The following is a 22836-nucleotide window of genomic DNA, read 5'->3' as shown; positions in this document are numbered from 1 at the left end:
CAGCCAGCAGGGATGGATGGAAGCTTTTGCCTTTTGAGGGCTTCTGTCGCAGACCACTGGTATCCCTAGCTTAAGCTGGTACCTGTGACTTCTTCACTTTTCTTCCTTCCTTGCAGGCCCAGAACTGCCTCACTAAGTTATACAAGCTAGATAAGATGCAGTTCCGACAAACCATGAGGGATTATGTGAACAAGGACTCTCTCAATAACGTAGTGGACTTCTTGCATTCCTTGCTAGGATTTTGTATGGAGCCGGTCACTGACAGTAAGTAAAGCTGCGCCGAGTTCCAGGAGAACTCGCTGGGAGGTGAAGCAGGTAGCGTTTCAGAGACACCCTAAATTTCTAGGGATAGAATGGAGAGGAAAATATACCTGTTTGTGTGTGCGTCGTGTGTGTAATAAAATATAAACATGAGAAGCTTGTACATCATCTTTGACACATTTTGGAGGCTTGTGTATATGTATACATATATCCCCTCTGTTTTGGATTTCCTTCCCAGTTAGGTCACCACAGAGCACTGAGTAGAGTTCCCTGTGCTATACAGTAGGTTCTCATTAGTTATCTATTTTATACATAGTAGTGTATATATGTCAATCCCAACCTCCCAATTCATCCCACTCCCCCTTTTATTTGTGATCAGTCTTTTCTGTTTCCAGTGCTGGCATGAATTCCCCTGCGGGGCCCTGTCCGCCCCCCCCCCTTCTCTCCCCCTGCCGGCTCACCTGGTCGGCCCCACCTCACTCCACTTCTCACAGACTGAACAATTTCCCCTGAGAAGCCAGCATTCTTCACCACCAAAAAAAGCCACATCAAATTAAGTCTGTCTCCACCGAGGGACCATTTAGTAAATCATATTTTTTTTTATGTGATCACCTATTTAAAAACTGCTTAGGTTTAAAAGACGTTCTTAGGGTCAACAGTTGATCCTCTTTTTGTTGCTAAGATTTATCAATTAAAACATTTCTCAAAGTGATGGAATATGTCATAGTAAAGACTCTGAAGGAGACTATGAGTTGTTTATCTTCAAGTCCTCATAGAGATGATCAAACCAGGAGTATCCTCAATCCTCTGTTTCTGTGTTTTGTGTAGCCCTTCAGTAACTCCTGGAGTACTTCATTACTTCTTTAAACTATGTAGCTGAATGGAAACACTGCCTTTAATTGGTGCCTTTGCATTCCAGACAAGGCTGGGTTTGGAAATAACTTCACCACGGTGGACAACAAATCCACAGCCCAAAATGTGGAAGGCATCATCGTCAGCGCCATGTTTAAATCCCTCATCACGCGCTGCGCTTCAACTACGCATGAATTGCACAGCCCTGAGAATCTGGTGAGAGGCTCACCTCTTCTTCCCACAGGAGTTCTCAGTCTCGTGCCGTGGCCTTGAGAAAGAGAAGTTGAAGTCTAAAACTTTTAAAGTTAAAATATCTATTTTCTCAGTGTCACCAGTAACTCACAGTAGAAACTCAGCAACACATTTCTCCTCCGTTACTTGTTATCCTACCTGCAAAGTGGCTTATCTCTTCCATCTCAGAGGTTCTGTGGTAGTTGCTGAGATAGTTGCTAGGTACTTAGAGCCCTTCAGAGAGAAGGTGCTAGAGCCCAGCGTGTTGGCTCATGAATTATTAAAGAAAGTTATACCAAGCTTTTGTTTGAAACCACGCTTACTTAAAAAATTAATGCAAATATGCTGCTGAAATGGGTTTTGTCTTCTTTTATCGAACACTGTAATCTTTTAGCTACTCTTCAAAAAGACTGTGTTAATTAAACCACTGAAGCCACAGGTACAGAGAGCCAGGCTATAAAAGGTTAGTGTTTAATTGCTACTAAGGAGATTGTGGTTTGGGATAGTAAAATGTGGATGAAGACTGAGACATCTGCTATGACTAGATGAATTCAGGTCTCTCCCAGGAATAAAGAAGCATTTCTCTATCTTACCAATCTGTTAGATACAATGACTGCTATGCAGAAATCAGCCCATTTACACATATGGACACTATCTGCTAATGTACCTAAATCAAAGAAATGGTCTTAAGCTACTCTAAACCACTGAGACTATGTATTCACTTAACTTGAGATAAACAGAACAAAACCCCAAATGAAAAGGAATTTAATTTTGCTGATTGTTGAAGCCATCCTAGCAAGGTTCTCGGAGCTTGTGAATAACTTGGGTACCATCCATGCGTTCAGTTTGGTCATAGCAAGAAGTAATTTGACAAGTTGATTATAGTATATGCAAGCTCTTATATGTCTTAACCTACAAACTCATGTATAGAAGAAATACTATATTTCTTATTTTTCTTTAAATCAACTTAAGTTTGACTTTGGACCCCCATTCCACCAGAATGGCTGGAAGTTGAACCTCAGTCATTCATGGGTCTCCCCACCTCACAGAGTGGTGCAAAGATCCCCAAGTCTTAGGTAGGACCCAGCGCCTGGTGAGGCTCCGTGGGTTTCAATCATCAGTCATGCCTCTTAGTTCACATAGTGCTCTCTGCTGCTTAGGGATGGGCTCTCTGGTGAGTTTGGAACCCTTGCTTTCTGGGGCCTTGCCTTCCATGGAGGAGCCACCAAATTGCAGAGTGAGAGCATAGGGCCTTGCTGCCCACAGGACCCAAAGGACATTCTATGTTTTCCTTAGTAGTTCTTCCTTCTGCTTTTCCAAACATCATAGGCATAATTGTCCCAGTGGTCTTAGGTTTTGAAACCCAAAAGGGTTATAAGGTAAGTGTTCTGTAGACTTCTGTGTTCTGCTTTGTCATGAACGTTTCCTAAGACAAAGAATATAGTAACTACCTTCTTAAAGAGAGAAGAGAGAGGGGGAAATGCTGAATGCAAAGCTTAATATCTTAAAAATAAAATAAAAGTCCTGCATTAAAAGTTGAATCACTAATATGTTGGTTTTAATAGCCCTGTATCATCTTCAGTCCATAGTCAAGCTCATGTTCAGCTGGGCTACAACATACATATTATTTGTTAAATTTGTTAAATGGATCATCCTTGAATATCAGGCTCTGTTGGAAGTGTCTAGAGGACTTAGCATATTTTATCACAATGATGCAGAAAATTTGGAGAAGCTGAACAGAGACTGAAATCTCTAGTCTAGACAGAATTCTGATTGCCTTTTTTTTGCAGGCATCTCTTCAGAAGTCACAATTAAGAGAGAAAATTAAAAGCTTGCGAATCCAGTGGTTAAAAGTGTAAATTGATGTCTTTCTAATGATACAGCCAACTTTCTGAATATGAAGCATGGTAACCATCTTTTTTCATACTAAGGATGATGGGCAAGGTTCTTGGTAATGTTACCATAGGAACAATGGAGGGACAGGATACCGTTGGTTTCACTGTAGTAATATGTTTTCCTTTTATGATTCCAATGCTCATCTAAATCCAAGGAATTACCTTCTACCCCTCTTTCTGTGAATACTATTCAATCACAGCTATCTTTCCCCGCACTTTCCTTCTGGCCTCCAAACAGGGACTGTATTGTGACATCCGTCAGCTGGTCCAGTTTATCAAAGAGGCCCATGGGAATGTCTTCAGGAGAGTGGCCCTCAGTGCTTTGCTTGATAGTGCTGAGAAGTTGGCACCAGGGAAAAAGGTGGAGGAAAATGAACCGGAATCTAAGCCTGGAGGTGGTAAAAGGTTGGAAGCTTGAGCTCTCTGAATATGAGGGTTTGCCTATGTCTGTAGAATATAATCTTCTGTTGTACTGTCCATGTGGTTCCTACATAGTGTGTAACTCCAGTACAGGGATGGGGGAACTATAATTTTTTGTATGAGTGATATCACTGGTGGTGGCCCAGCAACAGATTAGAAAAGGAATGAGTTTACCATCAAATAAATGCTGCTTTTGTATGAATCAGAGCTCAGTTGATCCCAAACTTTCATACACTTGAACCACACTTCAAAGCTCTTAATTACATGGTAAAATGTTGTCTGTGTTTTGGTCCCTTCTATAGCTAACTTACATTCTTATCCAGAAAGGAAAAGCAATTACTGTTACCATATCATCCTGTTCAGCAAGTAATATTTTTAACATGGCAAAAGACAAATTGCTGAGCAATGCCCAATTATTTTTTCTTCTAATAAATATGAATTTATTGTATGCCTATTGTGTAAGAAATGCCACTTACGAAGATTAAAAGAAATACCTAAACTTAAAATCCTGCCTGTAGTTAATGGCTCTGTCTGCAATGATGGTGGTATCCTTAGGCAATAAGGTAGGTAGGTCATGACTCAAATGGTAGGATATATTCCATACCAACATAGACTCATGATGGTATAGGGTTTGCAGGGCATTTAGGTTGTCTATAACAAAGTGTTTTGCTTTATGAAGTATATGAAGTATTGGGAGGTGGTGTCCTGCTATGTTGTGATTGGTGGAATGTACCATTTGCATAGGTCAGAGGCAGGAAGCATTGTGGATAAAGGCCAGGTGACCTCTGCACCTGAGGAATGTCGCAGCTTCATGTCCGGTCGCCCCTCACAGACTCCAGAGCAGTAAGTAGCATTGGTTTTGTCTCCCATGGTGTGGGTTGAGCACTTCCCACTGGAAGAAATTCTGTTTTCCAAGTTGCTCTTTGTTTGTTTTTCATTTCTGTTGAACTTCTCCTTGCTTCTGCCCTTTATTTTTCATTCCCAAAGCCACTAATCTCTACAGGCCCAAATCACAAATAACCAACCTCGTGTTTCCAGGAAGCCTCCCTCACTGCCTTTCCCATTGCCAGTCTCTACCCCACTTCTGCCTTTCATGCACAATCCTGCAGATAAATCTTGAAAACTAGCATGTGTATCAGGTGGGCTGGGGATGGCATCCACCTTCTTGCTTAAAATCACTTATAAATCACTTACGACTGTCAATGTAATCAATGAAGCTTTTCCAAAAATAAGTAAGATAATCTACTCTCCTGTCCAGCGTTAGCTGAAACATCGACTCTTCTCCTTTTCACCTTGGTTCTCTCCTGAGATCCATTCCAGTGCCCTCTGATATCAGTTTATCTCTACTTTTCATAATAACAAAATCAAAAGCATCATGAAAATAGTGCCCTCAGAAAATGTGAGGATTACTGTAGACACCAAATATACAGTCTAGTTCTATGAAAGGCTCACTTGTATTCATTCTTCTTTTGAGACCTATTTACCCACAAGTGGTGTGATCAGTATTTAAAATATGATCATTTTAGGTATACCATTCTACTTCCCAAAACCCTGATTTAGTATTAAATGATTATCCTTTCAGAAATTCTGCAGGGTATTCCAGATTTTATGGTATCCCCTCTCTATAGTCAAGGAAATCACAGTCATGAAATAGGACCTTGGTAATCCACAACAAGCAAACAAAACCTTTAAGGAACAAAAAGCCTGCACAGTTTTTGTAGGCCTTCAAAATCTTAGAAACTGCCCCTAAAATTGGTGGAGAAAAGTAAGGAGAAGGTAAATCAACAGCATGGGTGCAGGGACCACGTGAGTTTTTACTTACCATTACAGACCCAATGCCTAGAGGGGGCGCGGCCATGTAGGCACTTAATTTTAAGAATGAATGAATGACAGTCAGTCAATGAAACAATGGACTTGCCAAATTACCATTTAGCCTTTGTCTTCTTTAATTTCCATTCTCAAAACTGAGGTTTAGTTTTTCCTTTAAGGACGTCTTTAAGGACATAGTAAAAATCCAAACATAAGCTTTAAGGGAAAAAAAATTACTGTGAAAGGCAAAGGTCTGTCTGTAGCTGAATAACCAACCACAAGACTAGTTAAAAGTCCTTACATACAGAATCTGTCCAAAAAAGGAGAGGACTTTTTTCCCCAAAATAACACTTATAACTATTGAGCTAATCTGAATAATAAGAATGACTTAATAGGTAAACTAGATTTAAACATAAAACTGTCTACCTTGATAGGTGATTTAGTTTTCTAGATTGCAAAAGATTCTTTCTCTGCAGTGTTCTGTAAACACCATCTGATTTCTCAGCATTTAGCACATGTCTGTTCTTTCCCTTGAATGAAGATACATGTATTAATATGCCTCTACATAAAAATTTCCACTTGGAAGGATGTCATAGAATGTGAAACATGGGACTTTTCCCTGGTCCAAGTGGGCCCAGGAATGAGCATGCCACATGTCCTCTGTTTAGCACTGGAGAAAGGTGGGTGGGTGATCATGGCTCCTCCTCTGCCAGAAGGCAGAGAACTTTCTCTTCCCCCTACCTCCCTCATGCCCTTTGCCTCTCCTTTTTCCCTTTTAAGTAAAAATCACATTAACTGAGTAATATTAAAAGCGGTTTTATATGCCCATTTCTCTGAAGCTCGTGATTTTGATACACACCATTGGACAACACTGATGCGACATTTTATTGTAAAGCTGATCAATTATAGTCTCCCTGGATATTCCCACACTCAGGCCACTTAGTCATATACTCATCACTGTGTTGCACATTCCCCAAAGGTAAGAAATGCTTCAAACACTGTGATCATTTGATAAAAATAACAAGGAAGTCAAATTCTAAAACACTGATTTAAATTCACACCATATTTGATAAACAGAATGTCTTGAATTAAAATAATAATTAAAGGTATTTAGTACTCTAATGAGATTTTGAGAGAAAATATCTACATGCCCATGTAAATATCCCCAGAAAATGACTGCTTTACACAGTACTGTCAAATTTTAGGTAGATCCCCGATTTAACCCCAAAGCTTATAAACAGATCATTACCCAAACCCCCCCAAAAAATTTCATCACATGTTACTAGAGTATTCTCTATAACCTTTTCTTTTCCAAATTACTAAAGTATACTAATATGTGTTCTTCAAGTTGCCAAATGTGGAAAACACAGAAAAGCATAGAGAAAAAAAAATTTTAAATACCTTCAATTAGAGATAACCACAGTAAACTTTTGGTGTATTATGTTGGGTACATATTTGAGCATGTGTACACACAAGCTTACACAAAGACACATACACGTGTACTTTTTTTATTAACCTGGTGATATCCTGCTTAATCCATTTTATCAGTGCCTTTTAACTTTGCAATATATGATCAACATACCCCATATCACTAGTCTTCTGAAAATAGGATTTTAATGACTACAGAGGATGCCATCATATGGAAGTTAGATTATTTCCAATTTTTTAACATTGACCCAAAAACCTCAGCATTTGACCTTCTTGTATCTACATCTTAGTATATTGTCCCATCATTTCCTTGGGGTAACTTCCTGGAAATTGAAGTTCTTTGTCATGGGTGTAGACATAGGCTTTGGATAACATCTTACAAAATTACCCTCTAGAAAAGTTGAATCATTCTCTCATCATGGCAATATGATAGTATCATTGCTTTCTTCCCCTCCCAACCCACCTCACCTTAATCTTTGCCTATTTAATGAGTGAAAATAGGGATCTCATTTCAACTGGCCTTTTTTTTTTTTAATTCCTAGTGAGACTAAACTCTGCATACCATTGGCCACTTGTCTTTTTCCTCTTGTGGAATGCCCTAGTCAGAAATCCCTTTGGAGATGTTCCCGTTTGTCTTACTGAGTCAGGCTAATTTCTTTTTTTACTTTTAAACCTTAAGTTTCTTTGACTTAAGAAAGCTAAATAATCAGGCACTATGAAAATTCCTTAGTGAAAAATTGTGGGATGATGCATCCCCTGGGTGTGGTGATTGCATTTTATTTATTCATTCGTTCAAGTATTTTTGTGAGTTTATTTAGGGCCAAGAATTATACTGTCCTGGGGTGGGGGTGGGGAATAAGATACGGTACTGCACATCCCCCAGGGAACTTAAAAAGAAAAAGTTAAATATTTACTGACACTGTAAGTGCTTCAGCTTTTATGACTCACACTCGCAGATGATTACCTGCAATAATATTTAGTCTTATATTATGGCTGAAAAAAATGATTTCCTCAACTTGACAGCTGAGACATGGCTATTTTCAAGAAGAGCTCAGAGAGTCAAGCTTGATCTCCCTCCTTCCACTCCCACTCTGCCTCTTCCTAAATCCCAGCCCATCAAAGATCATCCTGCATGATTTGCCACAGTGTCATTGGCAGGAGGTTGAAAGAAATTTAAGAGAATTTCACATGTGTTCAGACGTTTAACCCTCTCCTCTGCTTGCTTTCAGTGATGAACAAATGCAAGGGGGCAACATGGGGAGGAAAGATTTCTGGCGCAAGATGTTCAAATCCCAGAGTGCGGCGAGTGACACCAGCAGCCAGTCTGAGCAGGACACTTCAGAATGCACCACTGCCCACTCAGGGACCACCTCTGACCGGCGCACCCGCTCACGGTCCCGTAGAATTTCCCTCCGAAAGAAGCTTAAACTCCCCATAGGTAAAAGTATGTCTGTATTTATTTTATGGATTCTCTTATTCCCTGCCATGTCCTCAAACCAACTCACAGTCAAAACAGAGCAACTCATGGGAAGGTAGAGAAAGGGAGAGCTCTCAAGTCACAAAGCCTAGGCTGACTCCTTCATTTACTCATTCATTCATTCATTCATTTTTTTCAGCAGATATTTCTCAAACCTTTCCTATGAGCTTCTGTGGTGTGCAAACACTGTGCTAGGATTCAGGGATTAAATGGTGAGCAGAATTTCACAATGCCTGACTTTGCTGAATTTACAATCTATTAGGGGTGACAATCACTAAAGCAGATAATCATACAACTAAGTAGAGTTGCAAGCTATGATTTTTTTTTTTTTTTTTTGGCTGCATTGGGTCTTCGTTGCAGTGCTCAGGCTTCTCACTGCGGTGGCTTCTCCTGTTGTGGAGTATGGGCTCTAGGCACGTGGGCTTCAGTAGTTGCAGCATGCGGGCTCAGTAGTTGTGGCACCGGGCCCTAGAGCACAGGCTTAGTAGTTGCGGCACATGGGCTTAGTTGCTCTGCGGCATGTGGGATCTTCCCAGACCAGGGATCGAACCTGTGTCCCCTGCATTGGCAGGCGATTCTTAACCACTGTGCCACCAGGGAAGTCCCCAAACTATCAATTTTATGAGGGCAGTATATGTAGTGCCCTAAAAGCATGCAAGGATGAGACCTAACCTAAATGAGGAGGAGGAGAGGCAGGAATCAGGGAAGGCTTCCTGAAGGAAGAGACATTAAGATCTGCAGGGTACTTGGGAGAAGGAGGAAGGAGAGCACTCCAGGTGGTAGCAGTACAATGTGCAAAGGTATTAGGAGGGAGGGACATGGAAGAACTGAGACAAGAGTGGCTGCATGACTATGGTGAAGCCATAGGGACCAGAGCGTGTGGGCCTTGCAGGTCAGGTTGGCTCTTCATCCTACAGCCATACATAGCCGAGGTGGGATGTTGAACAGGGGGATAACATGAGCAGGTAAACTTTTTTTCTAAAAGATCACTGCATGGAAAACACATTGGAGGGAGCATGAGTGTTTATGGGGGACCAGATAGAAAGCTACCCATGTGGTCCAGGTATAAGTAATGGTAGCTTAGACTGGGTGGTGACCGTGTAGATGGAGAGAAGTGGACATATTTGAAAGATACTTAGGAGGTAAAATCAACAGGACTTAACGGAAGATGTGAAAGTCGTCAAAGAGAACTGTACGGGTTACGGTTTTAATCACGCAAGAGGCCCGGGTTCTTTTTGTTCTGATTTCGTCATGTAATTTTATAGTCCAACATTGAATGTTTTTATTCAAAGCATGTACATTTCGAAAACGATTTGTTTTCACTTTTATTTACATCAAGTCATGTAACTTTCATTCCTTGTTGGGCACATGCCAACTTTTTTTGTGTAATCCATTTGGGAGAAAATGCTATAATGGTCTAATTTTTTTAAAATTATTAACTAGGAAACTGGCTGAAACGATCCTCCCTCTCAGGCCTGGCAGATGGTGTGGAGGACCTCCTGGACATGAGCTCCGTGGACCGCCTCTCTTTCCTCAGGCAGAGCTCCAAGGTAAACTGGGCATTACTTACGTAAGAGAATGTTGCAGTCGCTGATAGAAAAATGTCAGGGCTGACAACTGCTAAACACCTGGAGGGGCCAAATAAGGAGGAGCTGAGGAAATTCTCTTCAAGGTAAGTAAGCTTTGGAAACTTAAGTGAACTATGGAAACTAAGATGTCTTAGTATGAGGCAATCATAGAAAGGAGAAAAGTGACAAAAACTATAAATAGAATTGTAATGCAGATATACAGAGGTATATAGGTATTAATTCCCAGCTACTTTTAATACATGTATGAAATCCTAACATCTCAAGCTGCTATCCAAAGACACATAATTGTACAATGATTTCTTTTACACACACACACACACACACACACACACACCCCATTTATTTTCCTTCCCTACTTTTCCTACCATCCGAACCTTTCTCCCCTTTGAAAAGGATAAAGAAGCTCAGGATGATTTTTCCCACTAAGCGCTTCTTCTGTTAAGCATTGTAGTAGCATGCAGTTTGGAAAAGGTCGTAATTCTTAGTGAAATCCATTTCTGATAAGAGTCTTCCCTGTGGCTGATTCGTGGCCTGGTCTCTGTAATTTTCAGCATGTGATAGGAGTTATATTTCTTTATATACAAATTATTTGCTTATACTCTTTCTTCTTTGAATCTCACTAAAACCAGTTTTCTTCTATCTCTTTTTAAAGTAATATTTTGGAATTATAAAAAGATTATAGCAACCTTATAAGACATTTAGAAGATATATTTATAATTCCTCCTTCATATTCTTTTTACTAAAATTTGGCCAAGTATTTGAGAGTCTGTGAGGTCCATAGCCTCCTTGCTTTGCTGTAAACAAACACATTTTAAGTGTTAGGAAAAAAACATGTTATTGCACTTTAGTTATAGTACACATTATAAATTCATTTATACTGGTTCTTTCATAGAGATTTGAAATCTTCTATTTGGCTATCTCTTACTTTCATCTGATTCTCAGTTGTGGTGTTGTTTGTAAAGGATGAATATGACTTGTTCATAAATTTGAGTTTGGACTTTATCAGAATTAAACTCTAAGAATATCTCAATTGTTCACTAAATTATTTTCATAGTGCCTGATTATTTTACTTTCAATCTATGACCAGACTCTCCTTCAAATTATAGTTATAAGTGATGTCTTTATTGGCACATGGGAATAAACTATACAGACTAGCTAACCAGATGTGGAAGCCAAAAGAAATGAAGTGACCTTTATATTCTAAACAACTTATTTTTCAAGGTAAAGGTTAGTACAAACACAAAGAATTTCCTTTGAATTGAGTTATCTGACTACTGTCCTTTTTTTTCTCAGGTCAAATTCACCAGTGCTGTAAAGCTTTCTGAAGGTGGACCAGGGAGTGGAATGGAAAACGGGAGAGACGAAGAGGAGAATTTCTTCAAGCGTCTTGGTAAATGTCACTTGGCCTAAGAATTACATGCAACTTTCATTACACAGAACAAACATTTGATTAGATAAAATGATCTACTTTCTATTGCCATTGATTTCTTATTCATTTCTTTCTCATATGTGTGTTGTTTGTACTACTATTTATAGCTTCTCTATTTGTTATCAATTTGGTGTAACATTTATGGAAGTCCTACCATGTTCCTCATTCCCTAGTGGGCCCTGGGTGTGCAAAGAATAAGACACAGCCTTTTCTTCTGCTGTTCTGTCCTTTATTAAAATCTGAGAGTTCTAAAAAAAAAACTCCAGGTATCCTTTTATCCACCCACCTAGCTACTTAGGAATTCTGCACATTATATCCCAGACGGGTGACCAGCCACCCTCTGAGCACTTCCACCGAGGGGAAGTTTATTACTTTACAAAGCAACCTGTTCCAGAGCTAGACAGCTTTCATTGTGAGAAAGTCTTTCCTTATGTGCTGAAAATATACTTATCCATAAATTTGACTCACTAGTCCTAGTTATGATATCTGTAGCCACACACACACATACGCTCATACACACATAATGCCAGTTTCACCTATTATCTATTTCTTGTTCTCTCTTTTGATCTCACTTCTGCTCATTAAATATTGTTGATTCCTTTTGTTTTCCTTACATAGAAGAGTCTCTAGATCCATCACCAACCTGATTTCATTTTACTATGTATTCTAATTAGATGATGTGCTTTACAAAATGTGGTGCTTCAGATGGAATGCAATGCACTATATTTGACTTTAATCAGGGTAATAGACAGTGTAACTGTTAAGCTCCAGGGATACAGCCAGTGGATGAACACAATTTAAGACTGCATTATCTGTTTTCACATCACAGAGTTGGTTTGTATTGAATTTTGGATTAACTTCTGCCACCTGTCCTTCACATGAACGAATATCATGCATTACTTTGATGTAACCCTTATTCATTCTTCATCTCAAAATAAATAAAATGTATTGTTTCATTAACTTGGGGGGTAGTTAATTCACTTGTCCAGGAATTCTGAATCTTTCCTTCTCTACAATTGTGCTATAAAAATCCATCATCAGAGACATACATATTTCCCTATTTTCATCCAAGTTGTGGATATTCTCACAAAGCAGGGCAAATACAAAGAAGTAGCTCCTAGAGCACATGTAGTTGACTTTTATTGATTAACAATTTGTGGGTACAGTTTTTCAGCCAACCATACATTTAATTTACTAGTGATCAGCAAGCACTTTCCTACTTTATACAAAAAACATCGTTAGACTTTACTAAAAAATTATCTCACTGATATCTTTATAACTCTGTCAAAAGGAGGAATGTAACAGTTCAACACGATGTCTTCTTCAGTAAACTACAGTGGTGTCTATGATTACTTCTGTGTGGTTTTTTTTTTTGTTTTTTTTTTTTAATGTTCCTCCCTATCCAATTCTCTCTTACAGAATTTGGCTAGGACACACATCAGGCTTATTAGTCTACGGTTTCAAGAACCTGCCTAATAATTGGGATCTTTGTCATTTTCTGTCCTCTTGCACTCTTTCCGCTCATGATATTTTAGAGAAGATATGTCTAGTGTTCAAAACTGTCGGTATTATAAAGACATTTTTATGGTGGTTCTTTGAGAATGAAGTGTGGAACTAAAGTATGTTCTCTAAGTATGGGCTGTGTTAGCTGGATGTCATTTGACTAGTACTGTGATGGCATCTCCAGGTCATTTCTGTGCACTGACTGGAGTGTAATCTGATGGAACAGAGGCTTAAACTCAAAAATTAGGGTCTTTCACATTTGGTGCCTTTTTAATGAAGTTTTTCTGTACTTTCCCATCTGTGAATTTTTCTCCTTAGTAGAAAGGATGAAAGCATAATTGAGTTGTTTACCCTCCTGTGATTTCCTTACACTCCCTTCTTCAAGTAATAGGTCAATATTTTTATTCTTACTCTTGTTCCAAATACGTTATCATTATTGCTTCATAACACTTAGTTCTTTCTGGATTTTGAGTTTTCCTCATCCACTATTCTTAACAGATTTCAACCATTGTTTCATATAGTTTTTATATTCCATTCACAAATAGAAAAGACCTGATGCAGATTATTCATACAGCCTGAGTCTAGGATGAGTTTGTGTCAACAATACCTGTAATACAGTCTCTTCCTGTGTGTCTAGAAGACAAAACGATAAAATCTGGGACTGATTTTGGAATATTTTATGTGCTTTGGACTGGCAAAAGAACATGGCTTGTACATCATCATTCTCTGTCCACGATCTCTGGCTTGTTAAAAATTATAAAAGGTATTCTGTGAGTTAACTCTTTCAGAATCTCTCGCAAAAGACAGGTATCCCCAGCTATTCTGAAGAACCAAAAGAACATTATCTGCTAATCTAAGAACATTGTATTTTGCAACAACTACCATCCTTGACCTTGTGAACATCCTTCTAACTTTGAGCCTGCTTTTGCTTATTTCTTTCTTTCTTTTTTACTTTGCAATCTGTGGATAAATGATCCCCATGCATCCATTATAGATGCATTGTCTTTTTTCCTTCTCATTTAAATTATTTTCATTTAATTGCATATTTTCTGTTTCTTTCTTTAAGGTTGTTAAAGAAAGCAAATATGAAACGTTCTTACCCTCAGTTTCAATGTAGTATCTGAACTTCACTGAGTTACGATAAAATGCAATAGGTGATAGAATTTTTTCAATCTAAAAAAATATTCAACAAATGAAAAATACATTTAACAGAACTGAAATTACATTCACAGACCAGCTATCTTTTTCTTCTATATTTTTCTATTCACTAAGAATATTTTATTTTAGAAATCATGTTGTCTCTATCTGAGGGAAGATATTTCATTAACTAAAGCAATGTTTTTTTTTTTCAGCTGATCAGCAAAATTTACTGAATATCTTCTTTGTGCTCAGCTCTGCCATAAACTGTATGGAAAATGCTGCTTAAAGAAATACTAGATTTTGAAATGCCCCTTTGGGATTTAACAGCTTTTCAAAAATGCATTCTGTGTAAATCATACCTCAGTAAATTTAATGTTAAAAAATAGTAAATGAATGCAAGTAAAACGTACTGAGACTAAAAGATCAATCATGGCCAAGGAAGCCAAGAGGCATCCTTACATTCTAGTAAGTTTATATGAAAGATTGATATAGAAGAGATACCTTTTATAGGCAAATTACTTTTCAACATTTCTTTCAGTATTACAATATGAAATGTCAGCAGGGTACAACTTGACAATCAGTTTGTAACATGTACAGTGTTGATTTATTTATTACAGTAAGTTTTCCTGACATAATCACTACCTTCTGCAGTATGTAAAGGTCTGAACTCTTTCAACACAAACATTCAGGTATTCTAGAAACAGTGTGGCAGAGTGGTAAGAGTACAGGCTGGTTGTCACTAGGTTTGGATTTGAATTCTGACTTTGTCACTTTCTGTTGCATGAACTTAGACTAGGCTACTTAACCTGTCCCTTTTCTCTTTATCTTGCTGTCTTTATTCTCTCTCATTCTCTCTCTCTCTCTTTTTAATTATCTTTAAAGATCTATCTTACATGACTGTTACAAAAAATTTTTTTAAATAAATTATAAAATATTTCATATAGTACTTGGCACATACTAAGTGCTCAAAAAGTTAGTAAATATATTGTTATCTATTAATGCTATATAGATACAATGGAAATTTTCCATTGTAAATAGCTTTTACTTACAGCGTGATCCTTATGTCCTGGGCTTGTAGGATTCTGCTGATCTTCTTACCTGTAATAAGTGTACATCATTCTGTGAATGATTCTTCACAGAATAGGTTCTTGCTGACAAAGATTGTTTTGATCACTTTTCTCTTAATTATTTTTTTTATACTCTTTAACTGCATTGTTTCTGAAGTTCTTTCAATCAAAATGACACTTTCTTTAGTAATAGTGAATACATTTCTTTTAGAATTAATTAGCTTGTCAAAAATATTGGAAAAAATGGTGGGATACTTATTCTTAATGCTTCCTTTAATAAAATGATGACAACTGTTTTTTAATAAATTGGTTAAATAAGAATAAATTTTTTTACCATCCATCCTGTCTTATATATTCTATTACAAATTTTAGAGTTATCACTTAATGTATCTTAAATCTTAATTATAGTATGAAATAATGAAACAACTGGATTCACTAAAAAGAAAAATATTATTTGGGATCTATATTAAATTTAAGGTTTAAGTTTAGGTACTGTTAAGGTTATAATTTTTTTTAATGGATGAGATTTCCTGTGATATGTGTATCTATCAAAGGGCTGTATATAAATGATTAATAAAGTGATATATAGATAGGAAAAATAACAGGAGTTACCTGTTCTGATAGCTTTGGTAATGTCCAGTGAGTAAATAGAGTAGTATTTTGAAAGGCAGCTGTCTGGAAACAGCATTGTCCAAGAAACGTTCGTTCCGTATTTGTAGTTTCTAGCTTTACCTTCTGTATACCATTTGAAATTCTGTCTTCTGAATTTTTTCCACCTTTAGATTCTTCTTGTGCTACTTCCTTTTGCATTTAATACAAAATATGCTATACTAAATGGAAAAAAAATACTGAAGTTGTTGAATATAGAATTTTCAATATGGAATATTTGTACCTGAAAAGGAAATGTACCCATAAGGAATGAAATCTAGTGATTCAGTTATACACATATATACATTCTTTTTCATATTCTTTTCCATTATGGGTTTATCACAGGATATTGAATATAGTTCCCTGTGCTATACAGTAGGACCTTTTTTTTTTTTAATTAGTTTACTTCATTTTTGGCTGCGTTGTTGCTGCACATGGGCTTTCTCTAGTTGTGGCGAGCGGGGGCTACTCTTCATTGCGGTGCATGGGCTTCTCATTGCGGTGGCTTCTCTTGTTGCAGAGCACGGGCTCTAGGCGCGCGGCCTTCAGTAGCTGTGGCTTATGGGCTCTAGAGCGCAGGCTCAGTAGTTGTGGCACAGGGGATTAGTTGCTCCGTGGCATGAGGGCTCTTCCTGGACCAGGGCTTGAACCCATGTCCCCTGCAGTGGCAGGCAGATTCTTAACCACTGCGCAACCAGGGAAACCCCTGAGCCATTTTTGTGCTTAGGAAAATTTTCAAACATAGACAAAGAGTAAAAACGACCCAAGGGATCCCAAATATCCATCGCCCACTTGCAATAATGATAAAAAATTTTCCAATTTGCTTCATCTTATTTTTTTTAATGTGTTATGGAACAAATTCCAGACACCATACCATTTCACACCTACATATTTCAGTATGATGCTGAGACATTTTAAAAGTTGTTGACCAGGAATTGGTAATTATTTTCATGCCATGCCATAATTTTTTTTTTTCAATTTACCAGGAAGTTTTAAATTTGTATGCACTTAACTTCAAATTACATAGAGCAACAGAGCTACAAGGAAAATATAGACAAATTCACTACCATAATAGGAGATTTAACATATTGCTGTCATTCACTGATAGAGGATACCTCTTTCAGAACCAGTAGACCGCCCCCCCAAAAAAATTAGTAAGGATATAAAAAACTTAAATAACGTGAGCAGCAAATTTGATTCAACAAGCAGATATATAGTCACTATACTCTAAAACTTTAAATTACAAATTATTTTCAAGCACACTTGGAACATTTTTAAAACTGACCATATTGTGCTAAAAGGCAAATTTTAACAAATATAAAAGTATTAAAATTATACAAAGTGTGTTTCTTGACTTGTAGTTAAGCTACAAATCAGTAACAAAAGAGTAACTAGAAGTTATGAAATACACTACTTTTAAGTAACCCCCCCAAAAACAAATGAAAATGGAGTAACAAAATAATTTGAACTGAATGTTAATAAAAATATTTCATACCAAAACTTGGATGTGACTAAAGCTGTGCTTACAGGAAAATGTATAGTCTTTTTTTTTTTCAAGGTAGCAGTAGTGTTGTTGTTTTTTTTAATTGCACACGTCTATAAACCTAATAAATAGGTTTTCTCTTTTTTTTTTATACGGCAAGTTCTTATTAGTCATCAATTTTATACATATCAGCGTATACACGTCAATCCCAATCACCCAATTCATCACACCACCACACCCACCCCCCCGCGACTTTCCGCCCTTGGTGTCCATACTTTTGTTCTCTACATCTGTGTCTCAATTTCTGCCCTGCAAACCAGTTCATCTGTACCATTTTTCTAGGTTCCACATATATGTGTTAATATACGATATTTGTTTTTCTCTTTCTGACTTACTTCACTCTGTATGACAGTCTCTAGATCCATCCATGTCTCAACAAATGACTCAATTTCGTTCCTTTTTATGGCTGAGTAATATTCCATTGTATATATGTGCCACAACTTCTTTATCCATTCATCTGTCAATGGGTATTTAGGTTGCTTCCATGACCTGGCTATTGTAAATAGTGCTGCAATGAACATTGGGGTGCATGTGTCTTTTTGAATTGTGGTTTTCTCTGGGTATATGCCCAGTAGTGGGATTGCTGGATCATATGGTAATTCTAGTTTTAGTTTTTTAAGGAACCTCCATACTGTTCTCCATAGTGGCTGTATCAGTTTACATTCCCACCAACAGTGCAAGAGGGTTCCCTTTTCTCCACACCTTCTCCAGCATTTGTTGTTTGTAGATTTTCTGATGAAGCCCATTCTAACTGGTGTGAGGTGATACCTCATTGTAGTTTTCATTTGCATTTCTCTAATAATTAGTGATGTTGAGCAGCTTTTCATGTGCTTCTTGGCCACCTGTATATCTTCTTTGGAGAAATGTCTATTTAGGTCTTCTGCCCACTTTTGGATTGGGTTGTTTGTTTTTTTAATATTGAGTTGCATGAGCTGTTTATATATTTTGGAGATTAATCCTTTGTCCGATGATTCGTTTGCAAATATTTTCTCCCATTCTGAGGGTTGTCTTTTCGTCTTGTTCATGGTTTCCTTTGCTGTGCAAAAGCTTTGAAGTTTCATTAGGTCCCATTTGTTTATTTTTGTTTTTATTTCCATTACTCTAGGAGGTGGATCAAAAAAGATCTTACTGTGATTTATGTCAAAGTGTGTTCTTCCTATGTTTTCCTCTAAGAGTTTTAGAGTGTCTGGTCTTATATTTAGGTCTCTAACCCATTTTGAGTTTATTTTTGAGTATGGTGTTAGGGAGTGTTCTAATTTCATTCTTTTACATGTAGCTGTCCAGTTTTCCCAGCACCACTTATTGAAGAGACTGTCTTTTCTCCATTGTATATCCTTGCCTCCTTTGTCATAGATTAGTTGACCATAGGTGCCGGGGTTTACTTCTGGGCTTTCTGTCTTTTCCATTCATCTATGTTTCTGTTTTTGTGCCAGTACCATATTGTCTTGATTACTGTAGCTTTGTAGTATAGTCTGAAGTCAGGGAGTCTGATTCCTCCAGCTCCGTTTTTTTCCCTCAAGACTGCTTTGGCTAAGATTTTAAGATTTTTTGTTCTAGTTCTGTAAAAAATGCCATTGGTAATTTGATAGGGATTGCCTTGAATCTGTAGATTGCTTTGGGTAGTAGAGTCATTTTCACAATATTGATTCTTCCAATCCAAGAACATGGTATATCTCTCCATCTGTTGCTATCATCTTTAATTTCTTTCATCAGTGTCTTATAGTTTTCTGCATACAGGTCTTTTGTCTCCCTAGGTAGGTTTATTCCTAGGTATTTTATTCTTTTTGTTGCAATGGTAAATGGGAGTGTTTCCATAATTTCTCTTTCAGACTTTTCATCATTAGTGTATAGGAATGCAAGAGATTTCTGTGCATTAATTTTGTATCCTGCAACTTTACCAAATTCATTGATTAGCTCTAGTAGTTTTCTGGTGGCATTTTTAGGATTTTCTCTGTATAGTATCATGTCATCTGCAAACAGTGACAGTTTTACTTCTTCTTTTCCAATTTGTATTCCTTTTATTTCTTTTTCTTCTCTGATTGCTGTGGCTAGGACTTCCAAAACTGTGTTGAATAATAGCGGTGAGAGTGGACATCCTTGTCTTATACCTGATTTTAGAGGAAATGCTTTCAGTTTTTCACCATTGAGTGACGTTTGCTGTGGGTTTGTCATATATGGCCTTTATTATGTTGAGGTAGGTTCCCTCTATGCCCACTTTCTGGAGAGTTTTTATCATAAATGGGTGTTGAATTTTGTCAGAAGGTTTTTCTGCAGCTATTGAGATGATTATATGGTTTTTATTCTTCAATTTGTTTATATGGTGTATCACATTGATTGATTTGCATATATTGAAGAATCCTTGCATCCCTGGGATAAACCCCACTTGATCATGGTGTATGATCCTTTTAATGTGTTGTTGGATTCTGTTTGCTAGTATTTTGTTGATGATTTTTGCATGTATATTCATCAGTGATATTGGTCTGTAATATTTCTTTTTTTGTAGTGTCTTTGTCTGGTTTTGGTATCAGGGTGATGGTGACCTCATAGAATGAGTTTGGAAGTGTTCCTTCCTCTGCAATATTTTGGAAGAGTTTGAGAAGAATGGGTGTTAGCTCTTCTCTAAATGTTTGATAGAATTCACCTGTGAAGCCATCTGGTCCTGGGCTTTTGTTTCTTGGAAGATTTTTAATCACAGTTTCAATTTCATTACTTGTGATTGGTCTGTTCATATTTTCTATTTCTGGTTCAATCTTGGAAGGTTATACCTTTCTAAGAATTTGTCCACCTTCCAGGTTGTCCATTTTATTGGCATAGAGTTGCTTGTAGTAGTCTCTTAGGATGCTTTGTATTTCTGCGGTGTCTGTTGTAACTTCTTCTTTTTCACTTCTAATTTTATTGATTTGAGTCCTCTCCCTCTTTTTCTTGATGAGTCTGGCTAATGGTTTATCAATTTTGTTTATCTTCTCAAAGAACCAGCTTTTAGTTTTATTGATCTTTGCTATTGTTTTCTTTGTTTGTATTTCATTTATTTCTGCTCTGATCTTTATGATTTCTTTCCTTCTGCTAACTTTGGGTTTTGTTTGTTCTTCTTTCTCTAGTTCCTTTAGGTGTAAGGTTAGATTATTTATTTGAGATTTTTCTTGTTTCTTGAGGTAGGCTTGTATTGCTGTAAACTTCCCTCTTAGAACTGCTTTTGCTGCATCCCATAGGTTTTGGATTGTCGTGTTTTCATTGTCATTTGTCTCTAGGTATTTTTTGATGTCCTCTTTGATTTCTTCAGTGATCTCTTGGTTATTTAGTAAAGTATTGTTTAGCCTCCATGTGTTTGTGTTTTTTACGTTTTTTCCCCTGTAATTCATTTCTAATCTCATAGCGTTGTGGTCAGAAAAGATGCTTGATATGATTTCAATTTTCTTAAATTTACTGAGGCTTGATTTGTGACCCAAGATGTGATCTATCCTAGAGAATGTTCCGTGCACACTTGAGAAGAAAGTGTAATCTGCTGTTTTTGGATGGAATGTCCTATAAATATCAGTTAAATCTATCTGGTCTATTCTGTCATTTAAAGCTTCTGTTTCCTTATTTATTTTCATTTTAGATGATCTGTCCATTGGTGTAAGTGAGGTGATAAAGTCCCCTACTATTATTGTGTTACTGTCGATTTCCTCTTTTACAGCTCTTAGCAGTTGCCTTATGTATTGAGGTGCTCCTGTGTTGGGTGCATATATATTTATAATTGTTATATCTTCTTCTTGGATTGATCCCTTGATCATTATGTAGTGTCCTTCCTTGTCTCTTGTAACATTCTTTATTTTAAAGTCTATTTTTATCTGATATGAGTATTGGTACTCCAGCTGTCTTTTGATTTCCATTTGCATGGAATATCTTTTTCCATCCTCTCACTTTCAGTCTGTATATGTCCCTAGGTCTGAAGTGAGTTTCTTGTAGACAGCATATATATGGGTCTTGTTTTTGTATCCTTTCAGCAAGCCTGTGTCTTTTGGTTGGAGCATTTAATCTATTCACGTTTAAGGTAATTATTGATATGTATGTTCGTATGACTATTTTCTTAATTGTTTTGGGTTTTTTTCCTAGGTCCTTTTCTTCTCTTGTGTTTCCCACTTAGAAAAGTTCCTTTAGCGTTTGTTGTACAACTGGTTTGGTGGTGCTGAATTCTCTTAGCTTTTGCTTGTCTGTAAAGCTTTTGATTTCTCCATCGAATCTGAATGAGATCCTTGCCCGGTAGAGTAATCTGGGTTGTAGTTTCTTCTCTTTCATCACTTTAAGTATATCATGCCACTCCCTTCTGGCTTGTAGAGTTTCTGCTGAGAAATCAGCTGTTAACCTTATGGTAGTTCCCTTGTATGCTATTTGTCGTTTTTCCCTTGCTCCTTTCAGTAATTTTTCTTTGTCTCTAATTTTTGCCAATTTAATTAGTATGTGTCTTGGAGTGTTTCTTCTTGGGTTTACCCTATATGGGACTTTCTGCACTTCCTGGACTTGGGTGGCTATTTCATTTCCCATGTTAGGGAAGTTTTCAACTATAATCTCTTCAAATATTTTCTCGGGTCATTTCTCTCTCTCTTCTCCTTCTGGGACCCCTATAATGCGAATGTTGTTGCATTTAATGTTGTCCCAGGGGTCTCTTAGGCTGTCTTCATTTCTTTTCATTCTTTTTTCTTTATTCTGTTCCGCAGCAGTGAATTCTGCCATTCTGTGTTCCAGGTCACTTATCTGTTCTTCTGCCTCAGTTATTCTGCTATTGATTCCTTCTAGTGTAGTTTTCATTTCAGTTATTGTATTGTTCATCTCTGTTTGTTTGTTCTTTAATTCTTCTAGGTCTTTGTTAAACATTTCTTGCATCTTCTCAATCTTTGCCTCCATTCTTATTCCGAGGTCCTGGATCATCTTCACTATCATTATTCTGAATTCTTTTTCTGAAAGGTTGCCTATCTCCACTTCACTTAGTTGTTTTTCTGGGGTTTCATCTTGTTCCTTCATCTCGTACATAGCCCTCTGCCCTTTCATCTTGTCTATCTTTCTGTGAATGTGGTTTTTGTTCCACAGGCTGCAGGATTGTAGATCTTCTTGCTTCTGCTGTCTGCCCTCTGGTGGATGAGGCTATCTAAGAGGTTTGATGGGAGGGACTGGTGGTGTGTAGAGCTGGGTGTTGCTCTGGTAGGCAGAGCTCAGTAAAACTTTAATCTGCTTGACTGCTGATGGGTGGGGCTGGGTTCCCTCCCTGTCTGTTGTTCGGCCTGAGGCAACCCAGCATTGGAGCCTACCTGGGCTCTTTGATGGGGCTAATGGCAGCCTCTGGGAGGGCTCACACCAAGGGGTACTTCCCAGAACTTCTGCCAGTGTTCTTGTCCCCACGGTGAGCCACAGCCACCCCTGCCTCTGCAGGAGACCCTCCAACACTAGCAGGTAGGTCTGGTTCAGTCTCCCCTGGGGTCAGTGCTCCTTCCCCTGGGTCCCAGTGCGCACACTACTTTGTGTGTGCCCTCCAAGAATGGAGTCTCTGTTTCCCCCAGTCCTGTCGAA

The 22836-nt window shown here is 37.7% G+C and overlaps 1 protein-coding gene across 6 annotated transcripts in view; it reads left to right on the top strand.

Moving 5' to 3' along the window:
* Positions 1-22836, top strand: part of UNC80 (unc-80 homolog, NALCN channel complex subunit) — a 237775-nt gene that overhangs the window by 55276 nt on the left and 159663 nt on the right. For 4 of the 6 annotated variants that reach the window (XM_082396411.1, XM_082396409.1, XM_082396410.1 and 1 more), the window contains exons 15-21: positions 117-264; positions 1181-1329; positions 3478-3644; positions 4404-4502; positions 8126-8340; positions 9817-9923; positions 11256-11352. In XM_082396411.1, coding sequence (XP_082252537.1) covers positions 117-264; positions 1181-1329; positions 3478-3644; positions 4404-4502; positions 8126-8340; positions 9817-9923; positions 11256-11352 — 982 coding nt within the window. The remainder of the gene's footprint in view (positions 1-116; positions 265-1180; positions 1330-3477; positions 3645-4403; positions 4503-8125; positions 8341-9816; positions 9924-11255; positions 11353-22836) is intronic. The other 2 variants (XM_082396407.1, XM_082396408.1) reach the window with 1 other exon arrangement.

This window comes from Balaenoptera borealis (assembly GCF_965194805.1).
Source record: "Balaenoptera borealis genome assembly, chromosome: 6".
Taxonomy (NCBI): Eukaryota; Metazoa; Chordata; class Mammalia; order Artiodactyla; family Balaenopteridae; genus Balaenoptera; species Balaenoptera borealis.
Note: the sequence above shows the minus strand (reverse complement) of the source record. Positions and strands in the feature narration are given on the sequence as shown.